General features: G+C 37.5%; 1 protein-coding gene across 2 annotated transcripts; it reads right to left on the minus strand.

Annotated features, from left to right (window-relative positions):
• Window positions 1–7,539: 7,539 nt before the first annotated feature.
• On the minus strand, window positions 7,540–24,471 carry TNFAIP6 (TNF alpha induced protein 6). 2 transcript variants are annotated; one of them, XM_027561036.1, is made up of 6 exons: window positions 24,290–24,468; window positions 19,815–19,952; window positions 18,222–18,383; window positions 14,237–14,465; window positions 11,823–11,863; window positions 7,540–8,239 (listed from the first exon to the last, which is right to left on the minus strand). In XM_027561036.1, exons 1-6 carry the CDS (start codon window positions 24,381–24,383, stop codon window positions 8,061–8,063), a joined length of 843 nt encoding a protein of 280 aa, XP_027416837.1. In that variant the 5' UTR covers window positions 24,384–24,468; the 3' UTR covers window positions 7,540–8,060. The 2 variants fall into 2 exon arrangements, with proteins under 2 accessions (XP_027416837.1, XP_027416845.1); XM_027561044.1 differs by lacking the exon at window positions 19,815–19,952 and having other exon boundaries at window positions 24,290–24,471.
• Between the last annotated feature and the right edge of the window lie 3,043 nt (window positions 24,472–27,514).

Raw genomic sequence — 27,514 nt, forward strand, 5'->3', positions numbered from 1 at the left:
CTTATGGTAGAAAGTGAAGAACTAAAGAGCCTCTTGATGAAAGTGAAAGAGGAGAGTGAAAAAGTTGGCTTAAAGCTCAACAGTCAGAAAACTAAGATCATGGCATCTGGTCCCATCACTTCATGGCAAATAGATGGGGAAGCAGTGGAAACTGTGGCTGACTTTATTTTTCTGGGCTCCAAAATCACTGCAGATGGTGATTGCAGCCTGAAATTAAAAGATGCTTACTCCTCGGAAGGAAAGTTATGACCAACCTAGACAGCATATTCAAAAGCAGAGACATTACTTTGCCAGCAGGTCCGTCTAGTCAAGGCTATGGTTTTTCCAGTGGTTATGTATGGATGTGAGAGTTGGACTGTGAAGAAAGCTGAGCACCAAAGAATTGATGCTTTGAACTGTGGTGTTGGAGAAGACTCTTGAGAGTCCCTTGGACTGCAAGGAGATCCAACCAGTCCATCCTAAAGGAGACCCGTCCTGGGTGGTCATTGGAAAGACTGATGTTGAAGCTAAAACTCCAATACTTTGGCCACCTGATGTGAAGAGCTGACTTGTTTGAAAAGACCCTGATGCTGGAAATGATTGAGGGCAGGAGGAGAAGGGGACCTTAGAGGATGATATGGTTGGATGGCATCACCGACTCAATGGACATGGTTTTGGGTAGACTCTGGGAGTTGGTGTAGGACAGGATGTAGGACAGAGGCCTGGTGTGCTGCAGTTCATGGGATTGCAGACTCGGACATGACTGAGCGACTGTACTGAACTGAACTGATTACTCAATTCTTGGCAGATGGTAAGAATATTCATGATAGCCCACACCTTAATACTTTTTCCACTTGACTTTATGACTTTGTTGTTTTTGTTTGGGTTTCCCAGGTAGCACAGTGGTAAAGATTCCACCTACTAATGCAGGAGAAGCAGGAGATGTGGGTTTGATCCCTGGGTTGAGAAGATCCCCTGGAGTACGAAAGGACAACGCACTTCAATATTCTTGCCAGGAAAATTCCAGAGGAGCTTGGTGGGCTACAGTCCATGGGGTCGCAAAGAGTCTGACACAACTGAGCATGCATGCATGCACCTGTTGTTCAGTTACTAAGTCATATCCCACTCTTTGTGACCCCATGGACTGCAGCACACCAGGCTCCTCTGTCCACTCTCTCCCAGAGTTTGCTCAGATTCATGTCCATTGAGTCAGTGATACTATCTATCTCATCCTCTGTTGCCCACTTCTTTTGCCTTCAATCTTTCCTAGCATCAGGGTCTTTTCTAACGAGTTAGCAATTTGCATCAGGTGGCCAGCGTCAGCATCAGTCCTTCCAATGAATATTCAGGGTTGATTTCTTTTAGGATTGACTGGTTTAATCTATTTGCAGTCCAAGGGACTCTCAAAAGTCTGAGTGGGTTTCCACTTCCTTCTCCAAAGAATCTTCCCAACCCAGAGATGGAACCCATGTTTCCTGCATTGGCATTCTTTACTGCTGAGCCACCAGGGAAGCCCTTATGACTTTTAAGCAAGTTATATTTCATATACTGTATTTCATTCTAGATAAAAGGCTTATACTAATACATTCCTTCATTTAATTGAGGATCTTCTGTGTGATGGCTCTTTCGCAGGGCCTATAGATAGAACAGTTAAACAAGCAAATAAAATCCTAGCAAAAGTCACTATTGCCATGGAGCTTACATTCTAGTAGGAGATCAAACCAAGGTAAATAATTAAATATGTAAGTAGCAATAACTTCTAAGGATAAAAATAAAGTAGGGAAGGGAATATGAAATTTTAGGGAGAAGATGTTTAGAATAAAGAGCCCACTAAGGATATCAGTGTAGCTGGGATGAAATAATGGTGGATGAGGGGTGAGGGAAGAAAAAGGAGACGAGATGAAAGAGGTTAGAGGGAGGGGGCCAGATCATGACTTAGACGGGTCTTCTAAGTCATGGAAATCATTGGCTTTTCTTGAGTGAGACGCAAGGCTATCACCACTGGTGTCATCAGTACACTGTCATTTATTTTATTTGGCTGCACTAAGTCTTAGCTGCAGCATGTGGGATCTAGTTCCCTAACTGGGAATAGAACCCAGGCCCCCTGCACTGGGAGCATGGAGTTCCAGCCACTGGACCACAAGAGAAGTCCCAGTACACTGTTATTTTAAGTGTTCTTGTTTGTATTTGAAAAATGTTAATTACTAAAATACTTGGTGTTTTATAAAAGAGAAGTAAAAAGAACACTATAAAAATTGTTTCGTGATTCTCATTCACTGTAGCAAGGATAATATTTCAAAAAGCAATGTGAACATTATTTTTTGTACTGTATTCTACATGTAATTTTATTTTAAATGAGTGTCTCGATTCAGTTAAATCTAATACCATGTAACTTTTCTTTTGACATCATGAGAACAAATGTAAAGTTATTAATACTTAGGCAAGTAATAGTCCTGTTTATAGTTGTTTGATAGTCAAATTTTAATTTTTTTAAGAATATTTTTAAAATACTCTTAAGGATGTGGCTTTCCCAGCAGAGGCCCAAGAGTTTGTGTTTTTAGGGAATCTACTTTTATACATTGAGGTTTTGTGAGATGTGATTTCTTCTTATGGTTTTCTTTGCTGGGCATTTGTTCAGAAGGAAATTAAACAGCTGTAGATATATATTTTAGAAATTTAAAAACAATACAAGACATGAAAACAACTTCCCTTCAAAATAAACAGAGCCTGGAAGAAAATTTTTTTTGAGAGGAATGAGTTATAAAACATATTCCTAAAAAACTTCCTTTGCAAAAAATTTTATTCAAAAAAATATGAATTTGAATGCTATGTTGAATAAAATACTGAATGCATATACATATAAATATTAGTAAATTTGTTTTATTGTCAGAAAATGATATTGATATCAAGATCACATTCAATTGAAAGTAAGTAGAGCTTAAAAAAGAACCTTCCAAACCCACACATAAACATGACAAAGAAAAAAAATAGAGAAACAATCTACAAACACATCTGAACAGGTATTAAGTTGAAAACATTCAAATAAAGTGAAATTTCTAGAATATAAAAAATATTAGATTAGAAATGCAAAAGATGCTAAACTGAATTAAGAAAATCATGTTTTAAAAAATGCTTTATGTCAGTTTTTTTTTTCTCATTTTTTGTACTAAAATTTTTGCTAAAAATTATCTATATATAACTCTTCTTTTCCAAATATTTCTATAGATCTTAGAATATGATCATAATGTATCCTAAATCTCAGTAGAAAGGTTTGTAAATGATTCAGCCAAATCTGTAGAAGTCATTGTAACCTGTCTCTGATGGTATATAATCTTCTCACTATACCATTTGGATATAGGGGAATCTAGGTCAGTGTGATAATGCCATGTATTAAATAGAATATTTAGAATATTATTCTAAATATTTCACTCATTTTAATATTATTTTCTGGAAAATTTTAGAGGATTTATATTTACCACAATTATCATCAATAATAATTCCTTATATCCTAGACAGCATTATAATTTTCAAATGTTTACACATTCTTTGATTTATTATTTAAATTCCTATTCATGGTACAAATATAATCAATAGTATTCCTTTGCCAACAAAGATCCATATAGTCAAAGCTATAGTTTTTTCAGTAGTCATGTATGGATGTGAGAGTTGGGCCATAAAGAAGGCTGAGTGCCAAAGAATTGATGCTTTTGAACTGTGATGTTGGAGAAGACTCTCGAGAGTCCCTTGGACTGCAAGGGGATCAAACCACTGAGTCCTAAAGGAAATCAACACTGAATATTCATTGGAAGGACTGATGCTGAAGCTGAAGCTCAAGCTCTAATACTTTGGCCACCTAATGCAAAGAGCTGACTCATTAGAAAAGACCCTGATGCTTGGAAAGAGTGAAGGCAGGAGGAGGTGGGGACAACAGAGGATGAGATGGTTGGATGGCATTACTGGCTCAATGGACATGAGTTTGAGCAGGCCCTGGGAGATGGTGAAGGACAGGGAAGCCTAGCATGCTGCAGTCCACAGGGTCGCAAAGAGTCGGACACAACTGAGCGACTGAACAACAACAACTTTGTATGGTGACAGATGATAATTAGACTTAAAATGGTGATCATTTTGTAATGTATAACAATATCAAATCACTATGTTGTACTCCTGAAACAATATAATATTGTTAGTCAATTATCCTTAAATTTCTGAAAACTATGGGAAAAAAGACCAAAAAGCCTATGGATGTCAGGGAAAATTTTTTTTAAAAAGGGTGAAAAAAAATCATGAGTAAGGAAGTGGAAAAGTATTAGATGTAGGCAGGAGAACATATGAACAGAGAAATGATATTTAGGTAAATAATATTTACCTAAATTAATTTTGCTGAGTTTAGAGAAACAACACTCTTCTGTTTACAACTTCTTGTGTATGCTTTGTTATCTAGAATTAGACTTTTATTCTTGTGTCTAAGCCTGCATGAAATTGATTAAAAGGTATATTAGCTTTCTATCACTGCTCCCCTCAAATTATAGCATATCCAGTGGCTTCAAACAATATGAATGTATTATCTTATAGTTCCATAGTTCAAAAATCCAATGGGGACTCACTGGGCTAAATCATTGAGTCAGCAGAGATGCATTCTGTCCAGAAGCTCTAGGGGAGAATTTCTTTCTTTGCCTTTTCCAGCTTCCAAAAGTCACTCACATTCCTTGGCTCATGGCCCCTTTCCTCCATCTTCAAGGCCATCAATGTTGCATCTTTCTGGCCTTGCTTCTCTTGTCACATGTTTTCTCTGACTCTCTTTTCTTAAGCTTCCTTCATCTACTTTTAAGGATACTTGTGATCACATTGGGCCCACTTGGACAATCCAGAATAATATCCCATTTTAAGATCTTTGACTTAATTACTTGTGCCAAGTCCCTTTTGCCAAGTAAGGGAACATATTCATAGGTTTAGGGGATTAAGTTGCAGGCATCTTAGGGGGAGCACTGCTCTGCCTATCATAAATTTAATGTCTCATTCTCAGACCACAACCTACTATCTCTCCAATGTGTCCCCTTTCATACTGATTCGACAGCCCTTTAAGCCCCTTTGAGACCTTTACTTCTTTGAGTCTACTGCTTTTCTACTATTCCTTATTTCCTGTCTTCTCTTCACTCTTTATGAATCTAAATTTCCTGAGTTATCATTGCAATGCCGCCTGACCTACATCCTCTATGCCCTTACCCCTGTCTTATCACACTCACTTGGCAAAAGCCCAACTCTGGTGATTCCTACTCTCTCACTAATCTGTCCTTGTCCTTATATCGCTGAACATGGTCAGAGAAAAATAGGCTTGCTGACCCATCTCCAATTAAGGTCCATACTACAGGGAATTCCCTGGCAGTCAGTGGTTAAGACTTCCACTGCAGGGGCACAGATTCTATTGCTGGTCTGGGGACTAAAAAATGTTATGCCATGTGGGGTGGCCAAAAATTTAAAAACAATTTTTTTTAGTTAAAAAAAGAAAGGTCCATATTGCAAAGTTCATATGTGCCCTTCAGTTCAGTTCAGTTCAGTTCAGTCACTCAGTCGTGTCCGACTCTTTGTGACCCCATGGAATTGTAGCATACCAGGCTTCCCTGTCCATCACCAACTCCTGGAGTTTACTCAAACTCGTGTCCAGTGAGTCGGTGATTCCATCCAACCGTCTCATCCTCTGTTGTCCCCTTCTCCTCCCACCTTCAGTCTTTCCCAGCATTAGGGTCTTTTCAAATGAGTCAGTTCTTCGCATCAGGTGGCCAAAGTATTGGCGCTTCAGCTTCAGCATCGGTCCTTCCAATGAATATTCAGGACTGATTTCCTTTAGGATGGACTGGTTGGATCTCCTTGCAGTCCAAAGGATTCTCAAGAGTCTTCTCCAACACCACAGTTCAAAAGTATCAATTCTTTGGCACTCAGCTTTCTTTTAGGACTTCCCTGGTGGCTCAGACGGTAAAGCATCTGTCTACAATGCCGGGTTCGATCCCTGGGTCGGGAAGATCCCCTGGAGAAGGAAATGGCAATCCACTCCAGTGCTATTGCCTGGAAAATCCCATGGATGGAGGAGCCTGGTAGGCTACAGTCCATGGGGTTGCAAAGAGTCAGACACGACTGAGCAACTTCACTTTCACTTTCAGCTTTCTTTATCGTCCAACTCTCACATCCAAACATGACTACTGGAAAAACCATAGCTTTGACTAGACAGACCTTTGTTTGCAAAGTAATGTGCTATCTAGGTTGGTCATAGCTTTTCCCCAAGGAAAAAGCATCTTTTAATTTCATGGCTGCAATCACCATTTGCAGTGATTTTGGAGTCCCTAAAAATAAAGTCTGTTACTGTTTCCATTGTTTCCCAATCTATTTCCCATGAAGTGATGGGACCGGATGCCATGATCTTTGTTTTCTGAATGTTGAGCTTTAAGCCAACTTTTTCACTCTCCTCTTTCACTTTCATCAAGAGCCTCTTTAGTTCTTCTTCACTTTCTGCCATAAGGGTGGTGTCATCTGCATATCTGAGGTTATTGATATTTCTCGCAGCAATCTTGATTCCAGCTTGTGCTTCCTCCAGCCCAGCATTTCTCATGATGTACTCTGCATATAAGTTAAATAAGCAGGGTGACAATATACAGCCTTGACGTACTCCTTTCCCGATTTGGAATCAGTCTGTTGTTCCATGTTCTAACTATTGCTTCTTGACTGGCATACAAATTTCTTAGGAGGCAGGTAAGGTGGTCTGGTATTCCCATCTCTTGAAGAATTTTCCACAGTTTGTTGTGATCCACACAGTCAAAGGCTTTGGTGTAGTCAATAAAGCAGAAGTGGATGTTTTTCTGAAACTCTCATGCTTTTTCGATGATCCAATGGATGTCGGCAATTTGACCTCTGGTTCCTTTGCCTTTTCTAAATCCAGCTTGAACATCTGTTCACGGTTCATCTGTGAACACGGTTCACATACTATTGAAGCCTGGCTTGGAGGATTTTGAACATTTCTTTGCTAGCTTGTGAAATGAAATGTGCCCTTGCTGCTGCTGCTGCTGCTAAGTCGCTTCAGTCGTGTCCGACTCTGTGCAACCCCATAGACGGCTGCCCATCAGGCTCCCCCGTCCCTGGGATTCTCCAGGCAAGAATACTGGAGTGGGTTGCCATTTCCTTCTCCAATGCATGAAAGTGAAAGGTGAAAGTGAAGTCGTGTCTGACTCTTAGGAACCCCATGGATTGCAGCCCATCAGGCTCCTCCATCCATGGGATTCTCCAGGCAAGAGTACTGGAGTGGGGTGCCATTGCCTTCTCCAATGTGCCCTTAGTGTGCCCTTAAAACCCACTATTTTCCTAGTCCATTCACTTTCTAGCTTCCCTAGAAGATACCTTCATCTGCTGAGTGAGTATGGCTCACCTGCCACCCAGCCTACCACCCATCCCATTCGGTGTCATAAAGTCCAGCTGATCTACCTCAAAATTTTTTTTATTTTAATTAATCTCTGACTCAGTAATTCTACCTCTAGGACCCTATCTTGAATAATTAGAGGGATGTCCAAATACATATATGTTCAAGGATGTTTATTGAAACAATATTTATAAAAACAATCAATAATTCCCACAATAGAGACAGGTTTACAGAAAGTATGGGACAATCATACCTTGGGCATTTTACAGTTATTCAAAATCATGTTTTTGCAGACTACTCAGTGATAGGGGAAAATGTGTATACCATATAGTTCAAGGTTAAAAATATTCAAGATGTCAAACTGTACATAGAGTAGGATTCAATAATTTGAAGTATGAATACATATAGATGCATATATACATATACCACAAATTGAAAAATGACTAAAAAGTATGTATAAATTTAATGCTTGCTGTTTTTATGCAAGGAGATTATGGGAGATTTTATTTTCTCATTCAGAGTTTTCTGTATTTTCCAGTTATCCTCAAATTATCAGGTAATGCTTTCACATTTAGAAAAATAATAAATAAATGTTAATAATAATAATATAAAAGTGAGATCAAAAGTGTTCCAAAAGATAGAAACATAAATACGGAATGTCTTTTTTTTTTTTTTTCTTTTATAAATGGCTAAATCTTCCAGCTAAAAAGTTTTTATTTCCAGTAGAAGTAGTACTTGTAGTACTTGCATTCTTTCCTTGACTGGATTTGGATACAGGATCCACTGCAACGTATTTGATTTGGAAACCTCCTGCAGTCACTGAAGCATCACTTAGGAACTTCAATGTCATGACATTTCCTGGGGAGGAGGAAGATGCAGAAGAACCAAGATGTTACTTTCCTTCAATTTGGCTGACAGTTCAAAGACTCATCATTCTCATATGGAGAATATAAAAATTCATGATCAAGACTCCCAGAATTCAGAACTATATTTTCAAATTGTTGAGTCTGTAGTATCATTGCCAGGTGAAGCAAGGACTTCCAGATTTTTCCTGTGGCTCTCTAATCTGTCCTACAGGAAATTTTGTCTATTCTGTTTTAAAAGGTTTTCTTTGTAGAAGGAACATCCATAGAATTACAGGAGAACAGCAGGCAGTTCAAACCAGTGAGATATAGATGGGTTATTTACTAAATGATGGCAACAAACCTTGCATTTGTTAAGAAAAAGAAAAAAAAAAGGAAAAAAAGCCACAAAGCTAGATCTCTCTTTTAAACAAAGCACTTAACTATATTTTACCTGCATTAAAGACCAACATGTACCAAAAATAGAAAAACTTCATTATATGAAATATGTAGGGATATTTTTCTTTTTCATGTGGGAAAAGCCTTCTTAATCCAAATCACAAATCCAGATTTCTTTGCAAAACCCCCATACACACTGAATGCTAATGTTTGGTTTTGTCAAGCACAGCTTTAAATGTCTTTCATCTTATTTTCCACAGTAACATGATGAAGTGCATACTATTAACATAGTCATTTTATAAATGAAATTGAGGCATAGAGAGCCTGAGTAGCTTGCCCAAGGCCACAGGGTTTTAAATGGCAGAACCAGGTTTGAACCTAGAGTTCATACTCTGGTCTACTGCACTCTTCTCAAACTTGGGAGAGCTGCTTAAATGGAAAAAAGAAATGTTTTCTTATAGACTACTCAACTGGTTAAAATAAAAATGGGCACAGTGGGGCCTACTGCTAATTTGCTGGCATCTATCCACATCTATGGCTTCCCACATGGACAGTAATAAAGAATCTGCCTATCAATGCAGGAGACACAGAGTTGTGGGTTTGATCCCTGGATCAGGAAGATTCCTTGAAGAAGGAAATGGCAACCCACTCCAGTATTCTTGCCTGGAAGATTCTACGAACAGAGGAGCCTGGCGGGCTACAGTCTGGGAATCGCTAAGAGTCAGACTCGACCGAACATACACACACGCACACCCCTAAGTGTACATTACTTGTGACCCCGAAATTTCACTTTTAGGAATTGACTCTTAAAAAAAATAGCACTAACAAGTAGAAGTATGAAAATATATAGGGGACTTCCCTGGTGGTTCAGTGCCTAAGACTCTGCACTCCCAATGCAGGGAGCCAGGGTTCAATCCCTTGTCAGGGAACTGTATCCTACATGCCACAACTAAGACCCAGCACAGACAAAGGAATAAATGTATATTTTTAAATGTCTAGTGGAATGTTGACTAGCAAAAGACAAAAAAATCAGCAACAACTGCCTTCAGGATGTTAAATATTGCTGTATGACAAATTATGGCACCTATTAAGAGTCATTAAAAAGAATTCGAGTGATCTAAATATACAGGGCTTCCCGATTACACTGTGACTTTGAAGTAGCTCCATAGTCTCCATGTATGTAATGTTTGTTACAGGAAGACATCTGGAAAGATGGACACCACATAGTTGTCCAATGCCTTTCTTGGGTAGGGAGAGGTGAGAAGAGTGGGCACTTTCTTTCCTTATATACCTTTTATTAAAGTGGTACACGGAGAAGGCAATGGCACCCCACTCCAGTACTCTTGCCTGGAAAACCCCATGGATGGAGGAGCCAGGTGGGCTGCAGTCCATGGGATCGCTAAGAGTCGGACACGAATGAGCGACTTCTCTTTCACCTTTCACTTTCATGCATTGGAGAAGGAAATGGCAACCCACTCCAGTGTTCTTGCCTGGAGAATCCCAGGGACGGGGCAGCCTGGTGGGCTGCTGTCTATGGGGTCACATAGAGTCGGACACGACTGAAGTGACTTAGCAGTAGCAAAGTGGTACAACTATGGGTAGTTTTTAGTTTATTTTCTGTTTTTGTTTTTTAATATAAATATCCTGGGGTGAGTAAGCATATATTTAAGAAGAAAACTAGATTAAAATGTTAACAGCAGTATCTTGACTGAGAGGATAGTACTTTAAACTTATTTTGTATATTCTTTTTCTATTACTCTGTATCAGTGTGTATTCTTCCTGCTGTTTTGCTAAATCTTTGGCATTTTATTTAATTATGTTCTTTCTGTTGATTTGTTTCTCTTTGAATAATAAATTGTGTGGGTTTTTCTTTTTTTAGTTTCTCGCAGTTGTGCCAGAAAAACACTGATTTGGTGTTACATTTGGAGTCTGTTTTAGACAAAATAAGAAAAATGTCAATTTTCAGGCTTCCTTTGGATTCTCCCTCTGTTTCACTTTTTTAAAAATAGAATTCTCACCCCCCTCCCAACTACCCTCCTACATCTCATAAAATGTCTTCTTTTAGTTTTCTGTTAACATGAAATATGTTCTCAAGTAAAGAATAAGAGATAAATAAAAAGTTTAAAAGATTACTCTTCCTGAGGAGATTGTGACATAGTAATGAATTAATAAACTTTAAGCATTAATCATTCCAGTACTGAACAAGAATTTCCATCTCTTGCAATGATTCATCAACGAAAATTGCAGGCACTGCAAAGCTAGGGTGTGGGACTAATTCAGCTTGTAGTATCTCAGTTTAAGGACTGTTTGGAAACTGCAATTCAATGTAGCTTTGGTGTTTTTAGTTGCAGAAGTATTGTGATAATTTTTTTTTTTTTTAATGTTTTGGAGGAAAACAAGCCAGAATGTGAATTACTGGTGTGAGTGATGAAAATAAAGAGAAAAATGAAGACATCGAAGAAAGTAAAAGTTCTTAGCCAGAAAGTAGCAGTTTGAGGCAACAGCAGTGGTATTGCTCATTGCGATAAATGTATGCTGCTCCTGGAACATTTCTTGGTGCACATTTCAAGGAACAGTCTCATAAAATAATTAGCAAGAGGAAAAAGATCTGGAAAACACTGCTCACTATAGTTAGTCTTTTAAGATTAACTATGCATAATTAGCATAGTAAAAGTTCTCTAATGTCTTCTAACAAAGAAACCTGTTTAACCCAATGTTTCCCCAATTTACCTGACCTTAGAGCCCTTTTATCATGTAATATCTATTAGAAACACCTAACAGATCTGTGATCTTCATAAGACTTCCTTGGGATTGCTGTACTAATGTGAAAATGCAATAAATACAATTTAAAATTTTTTTCAGTGATAAATGATATTTTTAACAACATGGCAAATTACTTCAATCCTCTATCGATGAAAACTTTGGGCCTTTTGTTACCACATTTTATGGGAATTATAAGATACAGCAGTATTTATGGATTTGCAGACCCATGACTATTTCAGACTGCATGTCCTGCAAGTAACCAGAGACTACACACTTTTTAAGTTTAAATAGTTCTTTGCCTTTTGCAAGCTAGCAAGCCCTGTCTGTCTTCAGTTCTCAACTTTAAAAAGTTATGTAGTAATAACTGTTGGATCCTTCACTTTCAGTGACACTGAGAAAGCAAATCATAGTTTTGTTCCTCAATTTAGAGCCATTACCTGTACTAATGATGTCTTCTGGAAGCTCATCTCCACAGTATCTGAAAGAGAATTTTTAAAAAGGAGAGGTCACATGAATAATTATAATATAGCTCTTGCAAGTGACTAACTGATAATTGATGTACTTTAAATTTCTCCTAAGAGGTGCGTGGGTGCGTGTGTGCTCAGTCGTACCTGACTCTTTGCAACCCCATGGACTATAACCCGCCAGGCTCCTCTGTCCATGGAAATTTTCCAGGCAAGAATACTGGAGTGGGATGCCATTGCCTACTCCAGTTCCTCTAAGTACTGGCTCTGCTGCTGCTAAGTCGCTTCAGTCGTGTCCAACTCTGTGCGACCCTGTAGACGGCAGCCCACCAGGCTCCCCTGTCCCTGGGATTCTCCAGGCAAGAACACGGGAGTGGGCTGCCATTTCCTTCTCCAATGCATGAAAGTGAAAAGTGAAAGTGAAGTCACTCAGTCGTGTCTGACTCCCAGCAACCCCATGGACCGCAGCCCACCAGGCTCCTCCGTCCATGGGACCCTCCAGGCGAGAGTACTGGAGTGGGGTGCCAGTAATGGCTCACTTTTCTATTCTACTTTATTTTTACTAGAATTTATAAGAGAGCCTGCGTGAGTGCTAAGTTGCTTCAGTATGTCTGACTCTGTGTGACCCGATGGACCATAGCCCACCAGGCTCCTCTGTCCATGGGATTCTCCAGGCAAGAATACTAAAGTGGGTTGCCATGCATTCCTCCAGGGAATTTTCCCGACCCTGGGATTGAACCCAAGTCTCTTACATCTCCTGCACTGGCAGGCAGGTTCTTTACCTCTAAAGCCACCTGGAAAGCCCTTGTAAGAGAGAAGAGAGGCTAAAATATTGTTTGAAATAGACTTCTTGCAGTATTGAGATTCTTAGGAAAGAATTTGTGGCATTTCTACTCTGTGCGTCTACAAAGTTTTTGTGTGGTAAACAATTTGAATCTTTTTGGGAAATTTTAAAAATTTGTTTCTGATTAATCTCATGAAGTTTTCTTCACAGTTAAAGAAGAATGGGGGGTATGACTGATTTAAAAAGGAAAAAATTACATTGGACCTTATAAGATGATGTGATTTTTATCTGAATCATGGCTTGAAAGGAATTCCCTTGCACATAATTATATAGAAAGTAAGGGTTTTTGTTAGTTTCTCATGAAAAAGTAGTTTATTCCAGAGAAGGAGAAAGTCTATCATAAAGGTAAATCACACAATATAATCCAATAAATAACAAATTAGCCTGTAGCTTAAAAGTCATTTTATCTAGAACTGTAATTGATTTCTGAAACTAGATTTAGAATAAAAATGTTATCTTAAGTCCCAAGGTAGGAGGTCCGTTCTTTCAAAAAAGACTTTGTTCTTAAGTCCTCAGATCCTACTTCTAGTCTTCTTCAAACTATTTTTTAAAACTATTTGTATTTCTTTCCATAGTAGTAGTCTCAGCTAAAGAACAAAACAACAGCAAAAAAACACTTTCCATCCAAAAACTGCTATTCATTTATGCAAGAAATGCCTTTGTTTGTCTTTCTACTTAAGTTACAGATTTCAAAGTCAATAAAAAGATATTGTCTATTATTTTAAATTATCCCCACTACTATTTTCTTTCATTAAATTACTACCATGGGTAATAGAGAATTTATAACCAATAATCCATTGATGATAGATATTTAAAATACACATTAAGTGGGGACCTGAATATATAAAACACCTAACTGTGCTCTCTTTAATTTATAATATTTCATACAATGTTGCAAAATTTGTATTGTAAAATGTAAACTATATTAAAGATACTGGGTGAGAACACGCACCAAAAATATTGTGTCCCAGGATGTTGAAAAACCAGGAGAGAAATACTGAGGAAAGGAACATTTGTTTTTTCATGGCAAAGAAAGCTATTTTTAAGAAGATACCCACTGTATAATTAGCTGAACTGTATGAGAGAAGGGGCTCTAGAGTACTTGTTTAGCCTGTATCCTTAATGCTTAGTACAGTGCTTTGTACACAGAAGAAAGGCAACAATTACTGAATTTAGGTTGACAGAAATCAGAACACTTAAAAACCCCAACAAATTTCCCATCCTACATATCTTCTTTCTCCTGTTAGTCAGATCTTGAGGTCTGCCTAAATAGAATATTTAACTGTTACAACTTAGCAAATCAAAAAGTAGCTATCACTATTTTAATCATAAGTAGAGGTAGCAGCTGACTATGGCTTGTTAGGACTAACAGTGGAAAGAAAAATCTTCGTTAGGAAAGTTAGGAAAGGAAAGAATGTTGCAGGGGAATAGATAAACTGGAAAATCAATATTGTAGGGGAGGGGCAGTTGGGGGGAAATTAAAGAAGCATCATGCAAAATATCAGATGTTCATTAGCTTCCTGTATGGAGAAGCAACACATACCTTCCCACAAAGCCGTGGACATCATCGTAACTGTCATATACTTCAACATAGTCAGCCAAGCAAGCTGGGTCATCTTCAAGGTCAAAGTCCAAAAAACTCAGGTGAATGCGCTGACCATACTTGAGTCTAATGTGCCAGTAGCAGATTTGGTTATCATCATACTCATTTGGGAAGCCTGGAGATTTAAAAATTCTCTTTGGATCTGTAAACACACCACCACACTCCTTTGCTGAAATGAGAAAAGAAAAAATAAAGCATTTAAAAAGATGATTCCTACTTTAAAAAGATATTCATTTCTTAGTGTCCATCTATTTAGTACTTTTTATGAAATAAAAATAAAGACATGAATAAATATATAGCCTCCCTAGTATATTGTGTGTAATTGTAGCTGAAGAATAACTATTTTTTTTGTTAATAGTTGCTAAATTCTCAAAAATAAACATAGACCACTTGTGATTTTTTTAAAAAAAGTAAAGTAGCAAAAAGAAATAATTGTGCTCCTGTTTACATTTCTTGCTCTGTTCACATTTTAAGCACAGAGCACACATCTTAAGTGCACACTTAAATGTGTTTTGACAAATCTTGATACATATACCTACCTGTATTGCCAACATATACGTACTTCACCAACATATATCTATATCACCAGCTATGACAGGGATTTTGTCCTGTGGTGTCACCACTGTGTCTTCAGGGACTTGAACACTTAGAATAATGCATCCAATAAATTCTGTTTGGAAAATCCTTATAAAGACCACTAGGGAACTTGAAGGTCATTCTAATCCAGTTAAAAGGAAGAATTTATAATCATTCTATACTTCTTTTACTGGTTTAAATTAGCAACTTAATTCTAATACGATTTGAGGATTTGGTGGAGATATCTCTGTTGATTTTTTCAAGTCATTTACCATTTCATAGATTTCTATCATGTCCCATAACCTCTTATAAGAGCGAACAATCTCTACCAGAACAGTAATTTTGCAGTATGACCTAGAAGGAAAGCTATAGAAGGGTCCCAGCTCATTTTAATTCCATATCAACTAAATGTCTAGTGTCTTAAAAAAAAGATGGAAACTGGAAATTCAAAAATAATCTGAGTGGTGGTGTGGAGGTAGTGACTTTGGTAGTATTCAAAGATATTTTTATTGTATCAATTAGAGGCTTTTTACAAGAATATTCTTCTTTAAAATAACTATGATAAAAAATTGTGCTAGAATCCCTAACACCATAGAGGTTAAGGAGCTTGTGTCTCCAGGGCAGAATAGGCTCTTAGAAAGGCCAGGGAGTGACAAGGAAGGTCAGCAACCTAGTCTGAGCTCGGTGACCAGTCTGTACCTCAGTGTCTTCATTGATAAAATAAATGTAGTCATGCCTCTTCTGTTACCTCCCTCACAGCACTATTCTGAGGATAAATATAGAGGATAGCTTAATGGTATTATGCAAAGTGTAAGCTATTCATATTGTTATTAAATATTATAAAATATATAGTGTTTATGTGCACATAAGGGGCTTCCCTGGTGGCTCAGATGGTAAAGAATCTGCCTGTAATGCAGGACACCCAGGTTGGATCCCTGGGTTGGTAAGATTCCCCTGGAGAAGGGAATGGCTACCCACTCCAATATTCTTGCTGGAGAATTCCACGGACAGAGGAGCCTGGTGGGCTACACAGTCCATAGAGTCTCAAAGAGTCAGACGTGACTGAGTGACTAACAAGTGCCTACTTTGGGAGTGATTTTCCCTGTCCCATAGCATCCTACATTTACATATATATAATATCTATATATAAATAATATTTACATATATATATATTCTGTACACATTTTCCCAGAGTGAAAAGTATTTAGCCTCTATGAGAAATAAATACAACTTACAAAAATTTGTAAGTTAATTTGGCATTCTTATAAAAGAGCAATGAAATGTACAGAATCCTAGGAGACTTGTTCTTACTCAATTCTCAGCTTACTTTTAGATTCAGTGACGTGCTGATTATTTAGGATGTGGTTAACCTGAAGGGGACAGGGGGCCGCCTGAACTAGCAATGGGAGAAACACAGTTCACTGAAAAATGATTGAAATGAAAAAAAAAATCATAACAGTATCAGGAAAATAATGATTATTAATTAATCAATATCTCCAAGTTAGAGTAAGAAGAGAAACGCCTATATAAGTATATTTAAGGAAAAGGGGGAGTTCCCTGGTGGCCTAGCGGTTTGGATTCTGGGCTTTCACTTCCTTGGCCTGGGTTCAATCCCTGGTTGGGGAACTGAGATCCTGCAAGCAGTGCAGCACAACCAAAAAAAAAAAAAAAAAGGAAGAGAAGAGGGGAGAGAGAGGAAAAGGAGGAATATAAATTATAAACAGTGACTAAATATAGGACTAAATGTTGTATGTGTGCTTGCGTGCTCAGTTGTATCCAACTGTTTGTGACCCCATGGACTGTAGCTAGCCAGGGTTCTCTGTCCATGGAATTTCCCAGGCAAGAATACTGGAGTGGGTTGCCATTTCCTACTCCATAAATGTAGTATAGTCCAGGCTTAATGCATGTCAAAGTGGTTTGAAAGAGTCTATGTGAATGCACTGTAAGTATTTATTCATATTTTGTCTCAAGTGAGAGTAGGTGATAGCTCTAGACAAAATTCTTTTCTACCAGAGTACATATTATTTTGAGATATAGGTTAGCTACAAATGTGAGAAACTGTTCTCCAATGACTAATATTATTAAACAGTAACAAATTCTATAATACTATGCTAGAACTTCACTGTAACTCTCCTACTGTGCTACAGACTTTCTCATAAAGTAGATCCAAATGGGATACCACCTGAGGATATTTATGATCATAAATGTAGGAAATAGTTTGTGACATGTTGTAACAGTTTGTAATATTATCCTGGGGGAAATAAATCCCCAAACAGTCTACTTTTTCTCTAAGAGCGTGGAGCAAGAATTACTCTTCATAGTAATTATGATGAGTTAATTTTCTCTTTAAAGTTTTCCTGACTACAATCAACCATGGAAAAAGAATATGAATAAAACATATACTATATAATAATAACTAGAATATCCAGTATATATTCATTAAAAAAAAACACAGAGTGGGAGTTGCTTAGTTTGGAAGTTTAAGAGTTTATATACAAAAAGAAATTAGGAAAAACAATTTGTTTATTCTGTCTCCTTTTTCTCATTCTATTAAAAAGATAACTTTGAACAGTTAACATTTTGTAGTATTATACTACTTCATGCTGCTGCTGCTGCTAAGTCGCTTCAGTCGTGTCCGACTCTGTGCGACCCCATAGACAGCAGCCCCCCAGGTCCCGCCGTCCCTGGGATTCTTCGGGCAAGAACACTGGAGTGGGTTGCCATTTCCTCCTCCAATGCATGAAAGTGAAAAGTGAAAGTGAAGTCACTCAGTTTTAGCTAATTCACTGTGATAAGTTTATAATCTGCTTTTTTTTTTTTTTTCCTTTGTGCACAGGAAGTTCCCTGGCACAGAAAACTAAATTTGAGATCTCACTTGCCTACTAATTATCAGCTGTCTGATCTGGGGAAAGTACTTAAGTTCTTGAACTTTCGGTTTCCTGAATTCTAAAATGAGTATAACAACTCCTTGAAGAGTTGTGAACATTAAGTGACAGTGTGGATGAAGGGACATAAGTCAGTGTTTGGCACAACATAATCGTTCAATAAATGGTAGTTGTTATTAATAATTATCATTACTGGGGACTTCCCTGGTGGTCAAGTACTTAAGAGTCTGGCTTGCAGTACAGGGCCCACAGGTTTGAGCCCTGGCTGGTGAACCAAGATCCCACATGCCATGGGGCAGCTGAGCCTACACGCTGCAACTAAGACCTGACGCAGCCAAATGTACATTTAAAAACTTTGTAAAATTATCGTCATTAAATTGATTTGTCTCTAGAAAAAGAAGACATTTCTTTTTCATAACATGTAACTGTTTTTGTATAGTATAAAATTACTGTTTTCCACAAACCATGTGGGTTGTAGCAATATGCGTCCCATCTTTCACTTCTATTGAGACGGATTCCGTAATCGATAATACCAGTTTTTCCAAATCCACAGTTGGGCCCTGGCTTCACAATAGGGTATCCAACTCTGCCCTTGGCCATCCACCCAGCAGCACAGACATGAAATCCTGCAAGAGAATGGAAGGGTAATGGCTTAACTTGTATGTTCCCTCAGCTGAGCAAAGGTCATCTCCACCAAGATGGCCCCTCCCAACAGGGACAGTGTCTTAACTGCCGAAATCCAGTTCATATATAAGGGGAAAAACGGTTTTCTTAAAAAATAAAGCTTGAACACATATAAAAGTTCTTATAACATCTGACTTTTACTAGAAAATGACATCTTGGCAAAAAAAAAAAAAGATGGGCTAAGAAATAATGATACCATGGATATGAAAACAATCCAATTTCAGAGCTGGCTTCTTATCACAAATAACCCTACTAGTGCCATGAGATAACTAAAATTATCACCAATACTGAAAAAAATTTTTTCAAATGATTGTGTCTCTTTCAGTATCAATTAAGATATTGCTAATATTTTTAAAAATTTGAATAAAGATAAAAGTACTCAACATTTCAAACAAAGCCTCAGCCCTGTTTTCCTTGCTCAGCTTTGGAGGCTCTTTTAATATTTGCCAATGCCATTCAAGAACGATTTGACTACAAGTCCCTGGTGGCTAGTAATGGCTCTGGCTTTTGCATGTATCATTCCAGTTACTGTGTCACACACAGCCCTGTGGGTATAGTCTGAGCCGTCATCTGGGGAAGACTCTGGGCCATTTTTGAAAACTCCTTCATTTTGTCTTGGGTAATATAAAATATTTTCATGAGCTTTGCCAGGTATGTTCCTGTAAGCAAAGGGATTTCTTTAATGGAGAAGATAATTCTGAATGGAGGTGGCCTTTTGGATTCTCCTGAAAGTCCAGGAGAGACAGTAGCAGCCCCCTCACTCTCTCCCAATCCCTAGCTTTTATTATAAAGAAGCAAACAGTATTTGTTAATTACTGAGTTTTCACCAGGTGTCCTGACATCATCTTCCCAGTATCTTTCATCTGGTGCTTTACAACTCTTTTCCTCATGGCTTTTGATCCTAAAATACAAATGTATTCTCCCACTTAATGTTAAAAAAGAAAAGGAAAAACTTGAAAAAAAATCACTAAATTCACTGTTTCTTCTACCAAGTGAATTTCTCTGTAAGATTCAACATAATAACATCATTTAACAGCTGAGGAAACCCACAGAGATCAAGAAAAGATAAAATGGTATAATATTAAAAATGAATAGCAATGGCTTAGAATTAATGAGGAAATTAAATGATATCGAGATGATATCTTCATTTTCTTTTGACTTTAATTTATTTGCTCTGAATGGGAGGTGACCCCAACTCAGTTGCTTGTTTTAGAAACTGTCCACCATCTAGCTCTAGGGAGAGAAAATGGGAGAAGCCAGAGGAACTATTAGAAGAGGTGGAGAAGTAAGTCTTACTAAGTGGTTGCAGGAAAGGTGGAAAAACTTTTTTTCCAAGGGTGAAAAAGAAGAAATATTATATTCAAAGCAGTTACCAATTTTTCTGGCTGCCTCTAACTGCTTGTAGGTGGCAAGATGGCCACCTTCATATTCACACACCGCCTTCGCTTCTGCATAGGTGAGCTTGTATTTGCCAGACCGTGCTTCCCTGTGGTAGACGCCTGCTGCTTGTTCTGTGAATTCACAAAATGTCGTAAATGCACTGTTATCCATTCTTGTTGAACAAGGGAAATTTTGTGGCCTCATCTGGAAGATTACATCAGCTATTGTTCCTGCCAAAGGGTTCCCTGGGTCGGCTGCCTTGAGTGGCTGAGTTTTCATTGTTAGAAAGCTTTGGGAAACATTTTGAATGAGGGGAATTTTGGGGGGATACAGAGAGAAACTCGAGACTAAGTTATGTTTTTGAACTGAGAGCCTGAAATAAAGTTTTAATACAGCATTGTATTTCTGCACTGTCCAAAGGTGATAAAGTTTTAACTTGTTTTTTTTGGCTTTGTTTTAAAAACTTGGAAAGGTAAACACTAGGAAAAGAAAAGGAATGAAAATTGGCTCATAATGAAGGAGAAAAATAAGCCAAAATATCCATTTGAGAGAAATGAGTAATGCAATGTCGTTGAGAATTTAGTAAACAAATAAAAAACAGAGAAACAGTTTGAAAGAATCCAAAGGCACCAAATAGTGCATTAAAGAAAAGAAAAATAGATATAACTACAGCTGAGAAAAAGTGGAACACACCTGACTACCAGTTCCTAAGTTCTTTACCTGGTTTGTCTTTTTTTAGTTCCCGTTTGTTCCCAGCACATTTTAGATGGTATTAAGTCTTACGTGAGCTGTCTCCTAGTAGATCACTGTTAAAATTGATTGTTTTGAGTTTGGAGTGCATTTTGCCATAGAAACAATGTGAAAAGATTCCCAGGACAATAATCATAACATAGCTCTAATAGTTCTGTGTAGACTATCAAGATTATTGTTAAGTCTTTTACCCCGACCTGTGTAATCAGACACCATTAAGACCATTTCCAACAAGAATTTATATTTCTAGCCTTGCAGCAAGATATGAATCCAGCAGTATTAGAAATACTGTTCCTTACTCTCTACCCAAAGCTGAAGTTGACAATGCCAGTTCAATAGGAGAAGCTGCTTGGCATTTTCCCTGCTTTTCTATACTCATGAGATCCTGCTCTTATAGCTTATATGGTAAAAGCCTATCACGCATACACAGTGCCTTAGTCTGATACTTAGAGGTCAGAAAACACAAGGAACATCAAAGTCATTTGCCCTTTTGAGAGTTACCTACTTTCCAAGTGTCCTTCATAGGTAAAGCTTCATTGACTCAACTTTTACCAGTTTCCAATGTAGCTGTTTTAAGAATTTACCATGAGGTACTTTGCTAGGTTCTGGGGAATCAAGCCCTGTTCTTAAGCAACTTGGGCACTAATGGGCAAGGCAAGTGCATCTATTTTGAAGTACAGGGATACTGAGGCTTTTAGTAGAGAAGAGGAACATGTAGTACTTACTAATATATGTGATGGAGATGATTGTTACTTTTTAAAAATGTTAGAATTGTATTTGTTCTCTAAAAGATCTTTATTTGAAAAAAAATTATTTTGTCTGCACAGATTTCTCAAACTAAAATTTCCTGTATATTTTACTCCCCAAATAAAAATCTGATGTATTAGAAACAAGACAGCAAGGTAAGTCCCACATCACCAAATGAAGACTTAAGTATAGTTTCAGCTTACCCAGAAATGGAATCTTAAACCAGTCAGTCAGAAGACTCCTGATCATCACTAGTTAGATCATCTGCCTGATAGACCGCTGCTATCCCCTAAAGGAATGTAACTTAGCCATCAAAAGCCTACTTTTTTGCTAGTAAAACTTCCTTATGCCTGCTCCTTTCTGCCTATGAAAGTTTTGCATTTTGTACCACTCCTTGGAGCTCCTTCTGTTAAATTGGATGCTGCTGAATTCAAATGGATTGTTGCTCAGATAAACTCCAAATTTTAAGTATGCCTCAGTTTTTCTTTTAACAGAGGTTTGGAGGGGAAAAAAATAAGCAGAAAGATTAAAAAAATAATTTAAGTTTTCTTCCCAGTAGTTTTTCTTAAAACTTTGGTACCTCTTGAAGCTTGTCTAGTAATAAGATAGTAACAAATAGCAGCGATGTCTATACTATAATTTTTAATTGATTAAATGATACTAATATTCCACATTGCTCCTGAAAGAGACCCAAACTTCCTATTATCTTGCCTTATGAACAAGTTGAGAACTCTTGGCATGTGTACTTGAATATTTTAAGCACAGATTTATTTTAAAATATTTCTTAATTCAGAATTTATACTACTAAAATGGTCCTTTGAATAATGAGTCTTAATCTAAAGAGTTTCACCTTTCAGAAGAAGTAATAATTTATTAATTTTTCTAGTTGTCATTCATTAAAATTGAAAATCTGCTTAACCAATAATTTCCTTTTCCTTTTATTAATAGTAAGTGGTAACAGTAGCAGGTTGGCTCTGATTTCTACTTCTGGTTCTGTGATAGACCAGTTGTGTGACCTTGTATAAATTACTGCTTGAACCTCAGTTTCTTCATCGATCAAATGGGACTAATGATAGTTATTTTTTGGAATATACAAACCATGAAACCTATAAGCATTGCTTCTGGATCCTAGTAGGAGCTCATGATAATGTTACTTTTCCCTTCTCCTTTTTCAGATTCGAAACAGTGTTTAAAAGGAATTGCTTATTTGTACATTTTTAAATTTTCCATTTAAACTAGTTGGAGTCACTTGTCCTTATGTGTCTTAAAATTTACTATCTAAGAAATTAGAGTATACAGGAGTTAAAAATAAACCTTAGGGTCCCTTACTTCAGACTTCTCATTTTACCAGCATGGAACTGAGACCAAGAATTTTAAGTGCTTATTCTAGATAGTTGCTAGCAGATTCCTGCCTTATAATTCAACTCTCTTCCCCCTCTAAACAGTTTTCTAATACTACATTGATCTAACCAACTATAAACAGTTTATGCCAGGCTGACTGGGTCAATAATTTGTCCCACTTTGAAGCAATATGCAATCACTCCAGGCCACAGATGTGCAGCATACTATTAACAAATATTTGGGTTTGCTTCCCTCTACCTCTGGGACAGAATTCTATTGTCCAGGTTTCTATTTTGGTGATATACAACATCACTTAAAAAAAAAAAAACAAACCCCAAACTACATTTTACTTCATCATTAGAGAATTTGACAGAATTTCAGTTTATCCGTTTGGGTTCAACTCTTACTAGCTTTATGAGCCTCTTTTTCATTTCTGACAAATAGGTGTATGTTTCCCAAGTTCAATGGTGTGTAATGAAAATAAACAGAAAGACTTGCTCATTCCTCTAGTAAATTCCAGACCCCATCTTGGCCAAATGGATTGCTCTGTTCAGCATGAAAGTAGTTCGCTGGCTCAAGCTGAAAAAAGAGGCAGTAAGGCTGTGCATTGCAAATTGAGCTTTTTAATGAAATCCGCATGGCTGTAGTTATTACCAGAAAGAAATACGCTGAAAGGGAAGATATTCTACAACTCTGTGCCGCTTAGCAAGCATAAAATCAAGATCTAGGTTAATTTTGCTTTCTTTTTATTTCTTTGTTTTATATAAGGATCTGTCGATTCTCTTCTTGAGCAATTCAAATTCACCATCAGATACAACAGTGAACATAAAGCAATAATAATCTGTATCATGAGAATTAAAACATTGTTTAGAGTACTCTATGGAGCATTTGGGGTTTTATCTATTTAGTTTTTTTTTTTTGGTCTATTGTTTATATTCTCAGTTAGGCCTATGTCATTTCCTTACATTTAACAAAACAAAACAAAACAACAAAAAAACTTTACTTGTCTAACAGAAGAGGTAGTAAAGTATTTAAATGGCTAGCTCAAACAAAAGAAATCAAGTGATAAGAATGCATTCAGAAATACAAGCTTTTTTCATTTTTTCTATATTACAAGATGGCTTTGTGAAACTAGTTGAAAGATGTTTGGAAAAACGTGAGCTATACTACAGGTCAGAGTACACAGAGCAGTGATTGTAAAATTATTTTATATTCTAATTTACCTGTTATAATTCTCTTATGGTTACCTGTTATGAAATCTGACTGCAAATGCATTGAAATAAGAACAAAATAATGTATTAGTAACTTTATTTTGTTAAAGACACTTTCCCCATTATACTACCACACCTGCTTTGAAAATTTTAAAGGGCATATTCATATGGGCTATAAATATTAACCTCTATTTTCTACTCAACAGTTCACTTTATAAAAAGCTATTCTAAAATTTTAGAAGGCAGGAGCACTTAAAAAAGAGTTGATATATACACTCCATCAGCTGTTTTTCCCAAACAATTTTCTTAGAAAACATCAGCCTTAACTAGAAGAGAAAAATTTACAGCTTTGATTCACTTCTGTATGAATTCAAAGAAGTGATTTCCCCAGCAAGAAGCTCATGAGTGAAGTTTCTTACCAAGCCATATGGAGTTATGAAAAATTCCATTCTTGAATCCCCATCCGTGAGCCTCTTCCCATAGCAGGACAAATAAGTAAATTAAGATGATCATATCTCAGTCGTAGAGAAGGAATGTCCTGTTAAGGGCTGCTTGGGATAAATTCTCAGAGCAGAGGCTGAAATGTGCCTGAAACATCTGGTTTCCACATCTTTAAATGTGTTTTTTTTTTTTTTTTTTCAGCTGTGAGGTCAGCAAGCGCCCTCCAATGGCATTTTCTGCTGTAGAGTTACACAATTAACTCACTGTCTGAGGCAAATCCTCTGACTCATTTGCATTGGCAACTCAAACTAAGGATATAGAACGATCATCTACATTTTAAAATTCACTTACTTGGAAAGGGGATCATTTATTCTGTCTGTCACGGACACTCTTCTGTTAGAAAGTTCTCTATAACTTGGTGCAGATTCAGCAGTGGTTTCAAAAAACAAAAGAGATTTTAAGAGAAACCCCGAGTATCTCATTTGCAGTAAGTCAAATGCGGTATGGGGTTTGGGGTTAAACACTAATCTTGAACTTGACCCTGGTAGTATTACTGATACTTCAGTTTCCCCTAAACATTGTCAAGCTTGAATAGAAGGTTTGAAACAATAAGTGTGCATAGTTGGCCAATTCTGAACTATCTCCAGTGTTGTAGGATTTCTTTACTTTCTTTTCTGTCTGCTTCTGTCTTAGGGTGGGGTTTGTTGCAGTCCTTAGATTATTGTGGTCCAAGGTAGGTAAATACATCATTTTTCAGAAAAGTAGTTCAATTTCAGATGTTTAGGACATTCCAGCAGTTTGGGGCTATCTTATTAGAACACAACATTTTCCAGGTCACAAATCCTTGTTATTTTGGGAGGAAGGTGGGTTAGTAGATTGTCATAAAGTTAATTAAAATACGGTGCTAGCTTCCCCACTCTAACTTTGAAGATTATCAAAATAATAATAGGTTCAGTTAACATAGTGAAGTCACCATGCCTTAAAATACCCAAACTTTCCTCTCCTCTTGTGCAGGGTCTTTGGGTAACCTATTTGGTAATACCCCACTGCTCTGATGCTCCCTGGCCTTTCCTGTTGATTGACAGCCATTCAGGGAGGGGCAGCTTTGACATCTCTTTCTCATTGGTCATTCTTTGCTACTTATCCTCTCTACTCCTGCTACTAAACTGCTTCCATTTGTTCCTATTATATTAATTTTTCTCATGCTTTCTTAGTTCCTCCTTTGATATTTAATCTTTGGAAACCATCAGCTTTCTGGACTTGCTCTGATCTAAAGTTAACTTGAATCTCTTAGGCAGCTTTGCATTGTACATCAAAGGCGTGCCCTGATCTCATCTCCCCTGGAAAGAGCAGTTGTAGGAGGTAGGCTGAGGTTACAGAATTTACTGGACACTCACTGAGGTTGGATAAAGCTGTCAGGATTCAAAAATCTCTACTTTGGACCCAGAGCAAATGAGAGATGAGATGATTATATACCAGCTCACCCACAGAATTTTGAGGGTTTAAGTTTGGTGCCAAGAAGAATCTAGTCTAGACCAGGTAGGTGTGACTAAGACAGGTATGGTCAGCGGGAATAGGATGAAGAGATAGTTGGAAGGAACAAACCATGATATTTCTCTGGAAAATGGAATTATATGACTATTTTAAGCCATGGTTTAGGAAGTAAATATAACTTTACTTGCAACTTACGCAAGGCAACAACTGAACCGTCACAGCTTTTCCCATTCTTTGCCTGGTCACATTCTCTGCACATATGCTTTCCGCATCTCTCGAAGGCACTTAGTCCCATCTTGTCCTTATTTATAAAAAATTATTACCAGGAAAGGGTTGAAAATTAACCTTTAACTAGGCCAAATAATGAACGATACCCTTCTTTATTCATCTTATTTATTTATTCATTTTAACAAACTCAAAGTATGACAAGGTGTAAATGTTCACCTTATTTTAGCATAAACATTTAATGATTACTTTAATGGATTAACCCAATCAAAGGGGGAGGATTTCTTTCTCCTTCTCCCATTTCCCCCGAGCAATTTCCCCCATCTCTGCACAGTGTTTGGAAACCCTGCATTAAGCAAAGAGGAAACACTGCCTAATCTTGTGGGTTCTGGTTTTGAGGGGGTGTTCAGTTCTACTGTGGAAAAAAAAGGAGAATGAGGGTTTTGTGTGGAAAAGATGCTGTGGGTGTGGGTGGGAATTCAGGGGGGAACCAGAGGGAGAAGGATAGAGGAGAGAAAGAGTTTTGTTTGTGAACTTAGCTTGAAAGTTGCCCAAGAAAACAAACCTTCCCTGCCCACCCCTCCCCCCCAGTACACACTACCCATGATGTATTTGAGGAGTTGAGAGAAGATACACTGATGAAAGTTCCTTTCAAAGGCTAGAAGACTTTGCTAGTCCAGTGTTCAGCCTTTAGAGATATGTCACCTTACCTCCCATACTCCTTCCATCTCTTAATTGCACTTGCCAGTCACTGACCGAAAGCCCAGCAGGACCTTTCTTTTTTTGGCAGAGGCAGCTTCCCTTTCAACCGCTTTCCCACAGTGTTGCAGTGCTCATAAGCCCAATCCCTTCTAGACACCTAAAGACAAGGTGGGGACATTGTCATACTTGATTTAGGCTAAGAGTGCATTGAGCAAGCTTTAAGACTGCCTCAAGTGGCACAGTGGTATGGTGATGTCACTATTCCACAAACTTTAAAAAAAAAGAGACTCTAAAGATAGACAGAATTTCAAATGTCAGAGGAAGAGAGGAGACGATATCTTTTCGATATGTTCAACCTCAGCTAACAGGGAAAAGCTATGGAGAAGTGTCAGGTGGATGTGGATCAAGCGGTAGAGAGAAGAGAGGAAAAAGAAACACGTTCTAAGAAATCACATGTCTAATTATAATGATCTAAAAAGAATACACTTGAATAGCTAGACACTGTGGGGAAACATAATTGTTTGGCATATAGTATTAAAACTAAAGCATAAATTATATAATATGTTGATTATATCATGTATTTTATAATCTTGGGAAGTGAAGGAAAGAGCAAGAGGAGAAGATAAGAGAAGAAAAAGGTGGAGCTCAGTGAATTACAAAATATGTCAGTAGAGGACATAATTAAGAACATTGCCAGTAAAGCCATGAAATTACAGTACAGGAATTCTCCACCCACCCCAAGAGCTTCATATAGACCATGATGTGAATAAAGGCAATAAAAA

Source organism: Bos indicus x Bos taurus, chromosome 2 (assembly GCF_003369695.1).
Source record: "Bos indicus x Bos taurus breed Angus x Brahman F1 hybrid chromosome 2, Bos_hybrid_MaternalHap_v2.0, whole genome shotgun sequence".
NCBI classification, from domain to species: Eukaryota; Metazoa; Chordata; class Mammalia; order Artiodactyla; family Bovidae; genus Bos; species Bos indicus x Bos taurus.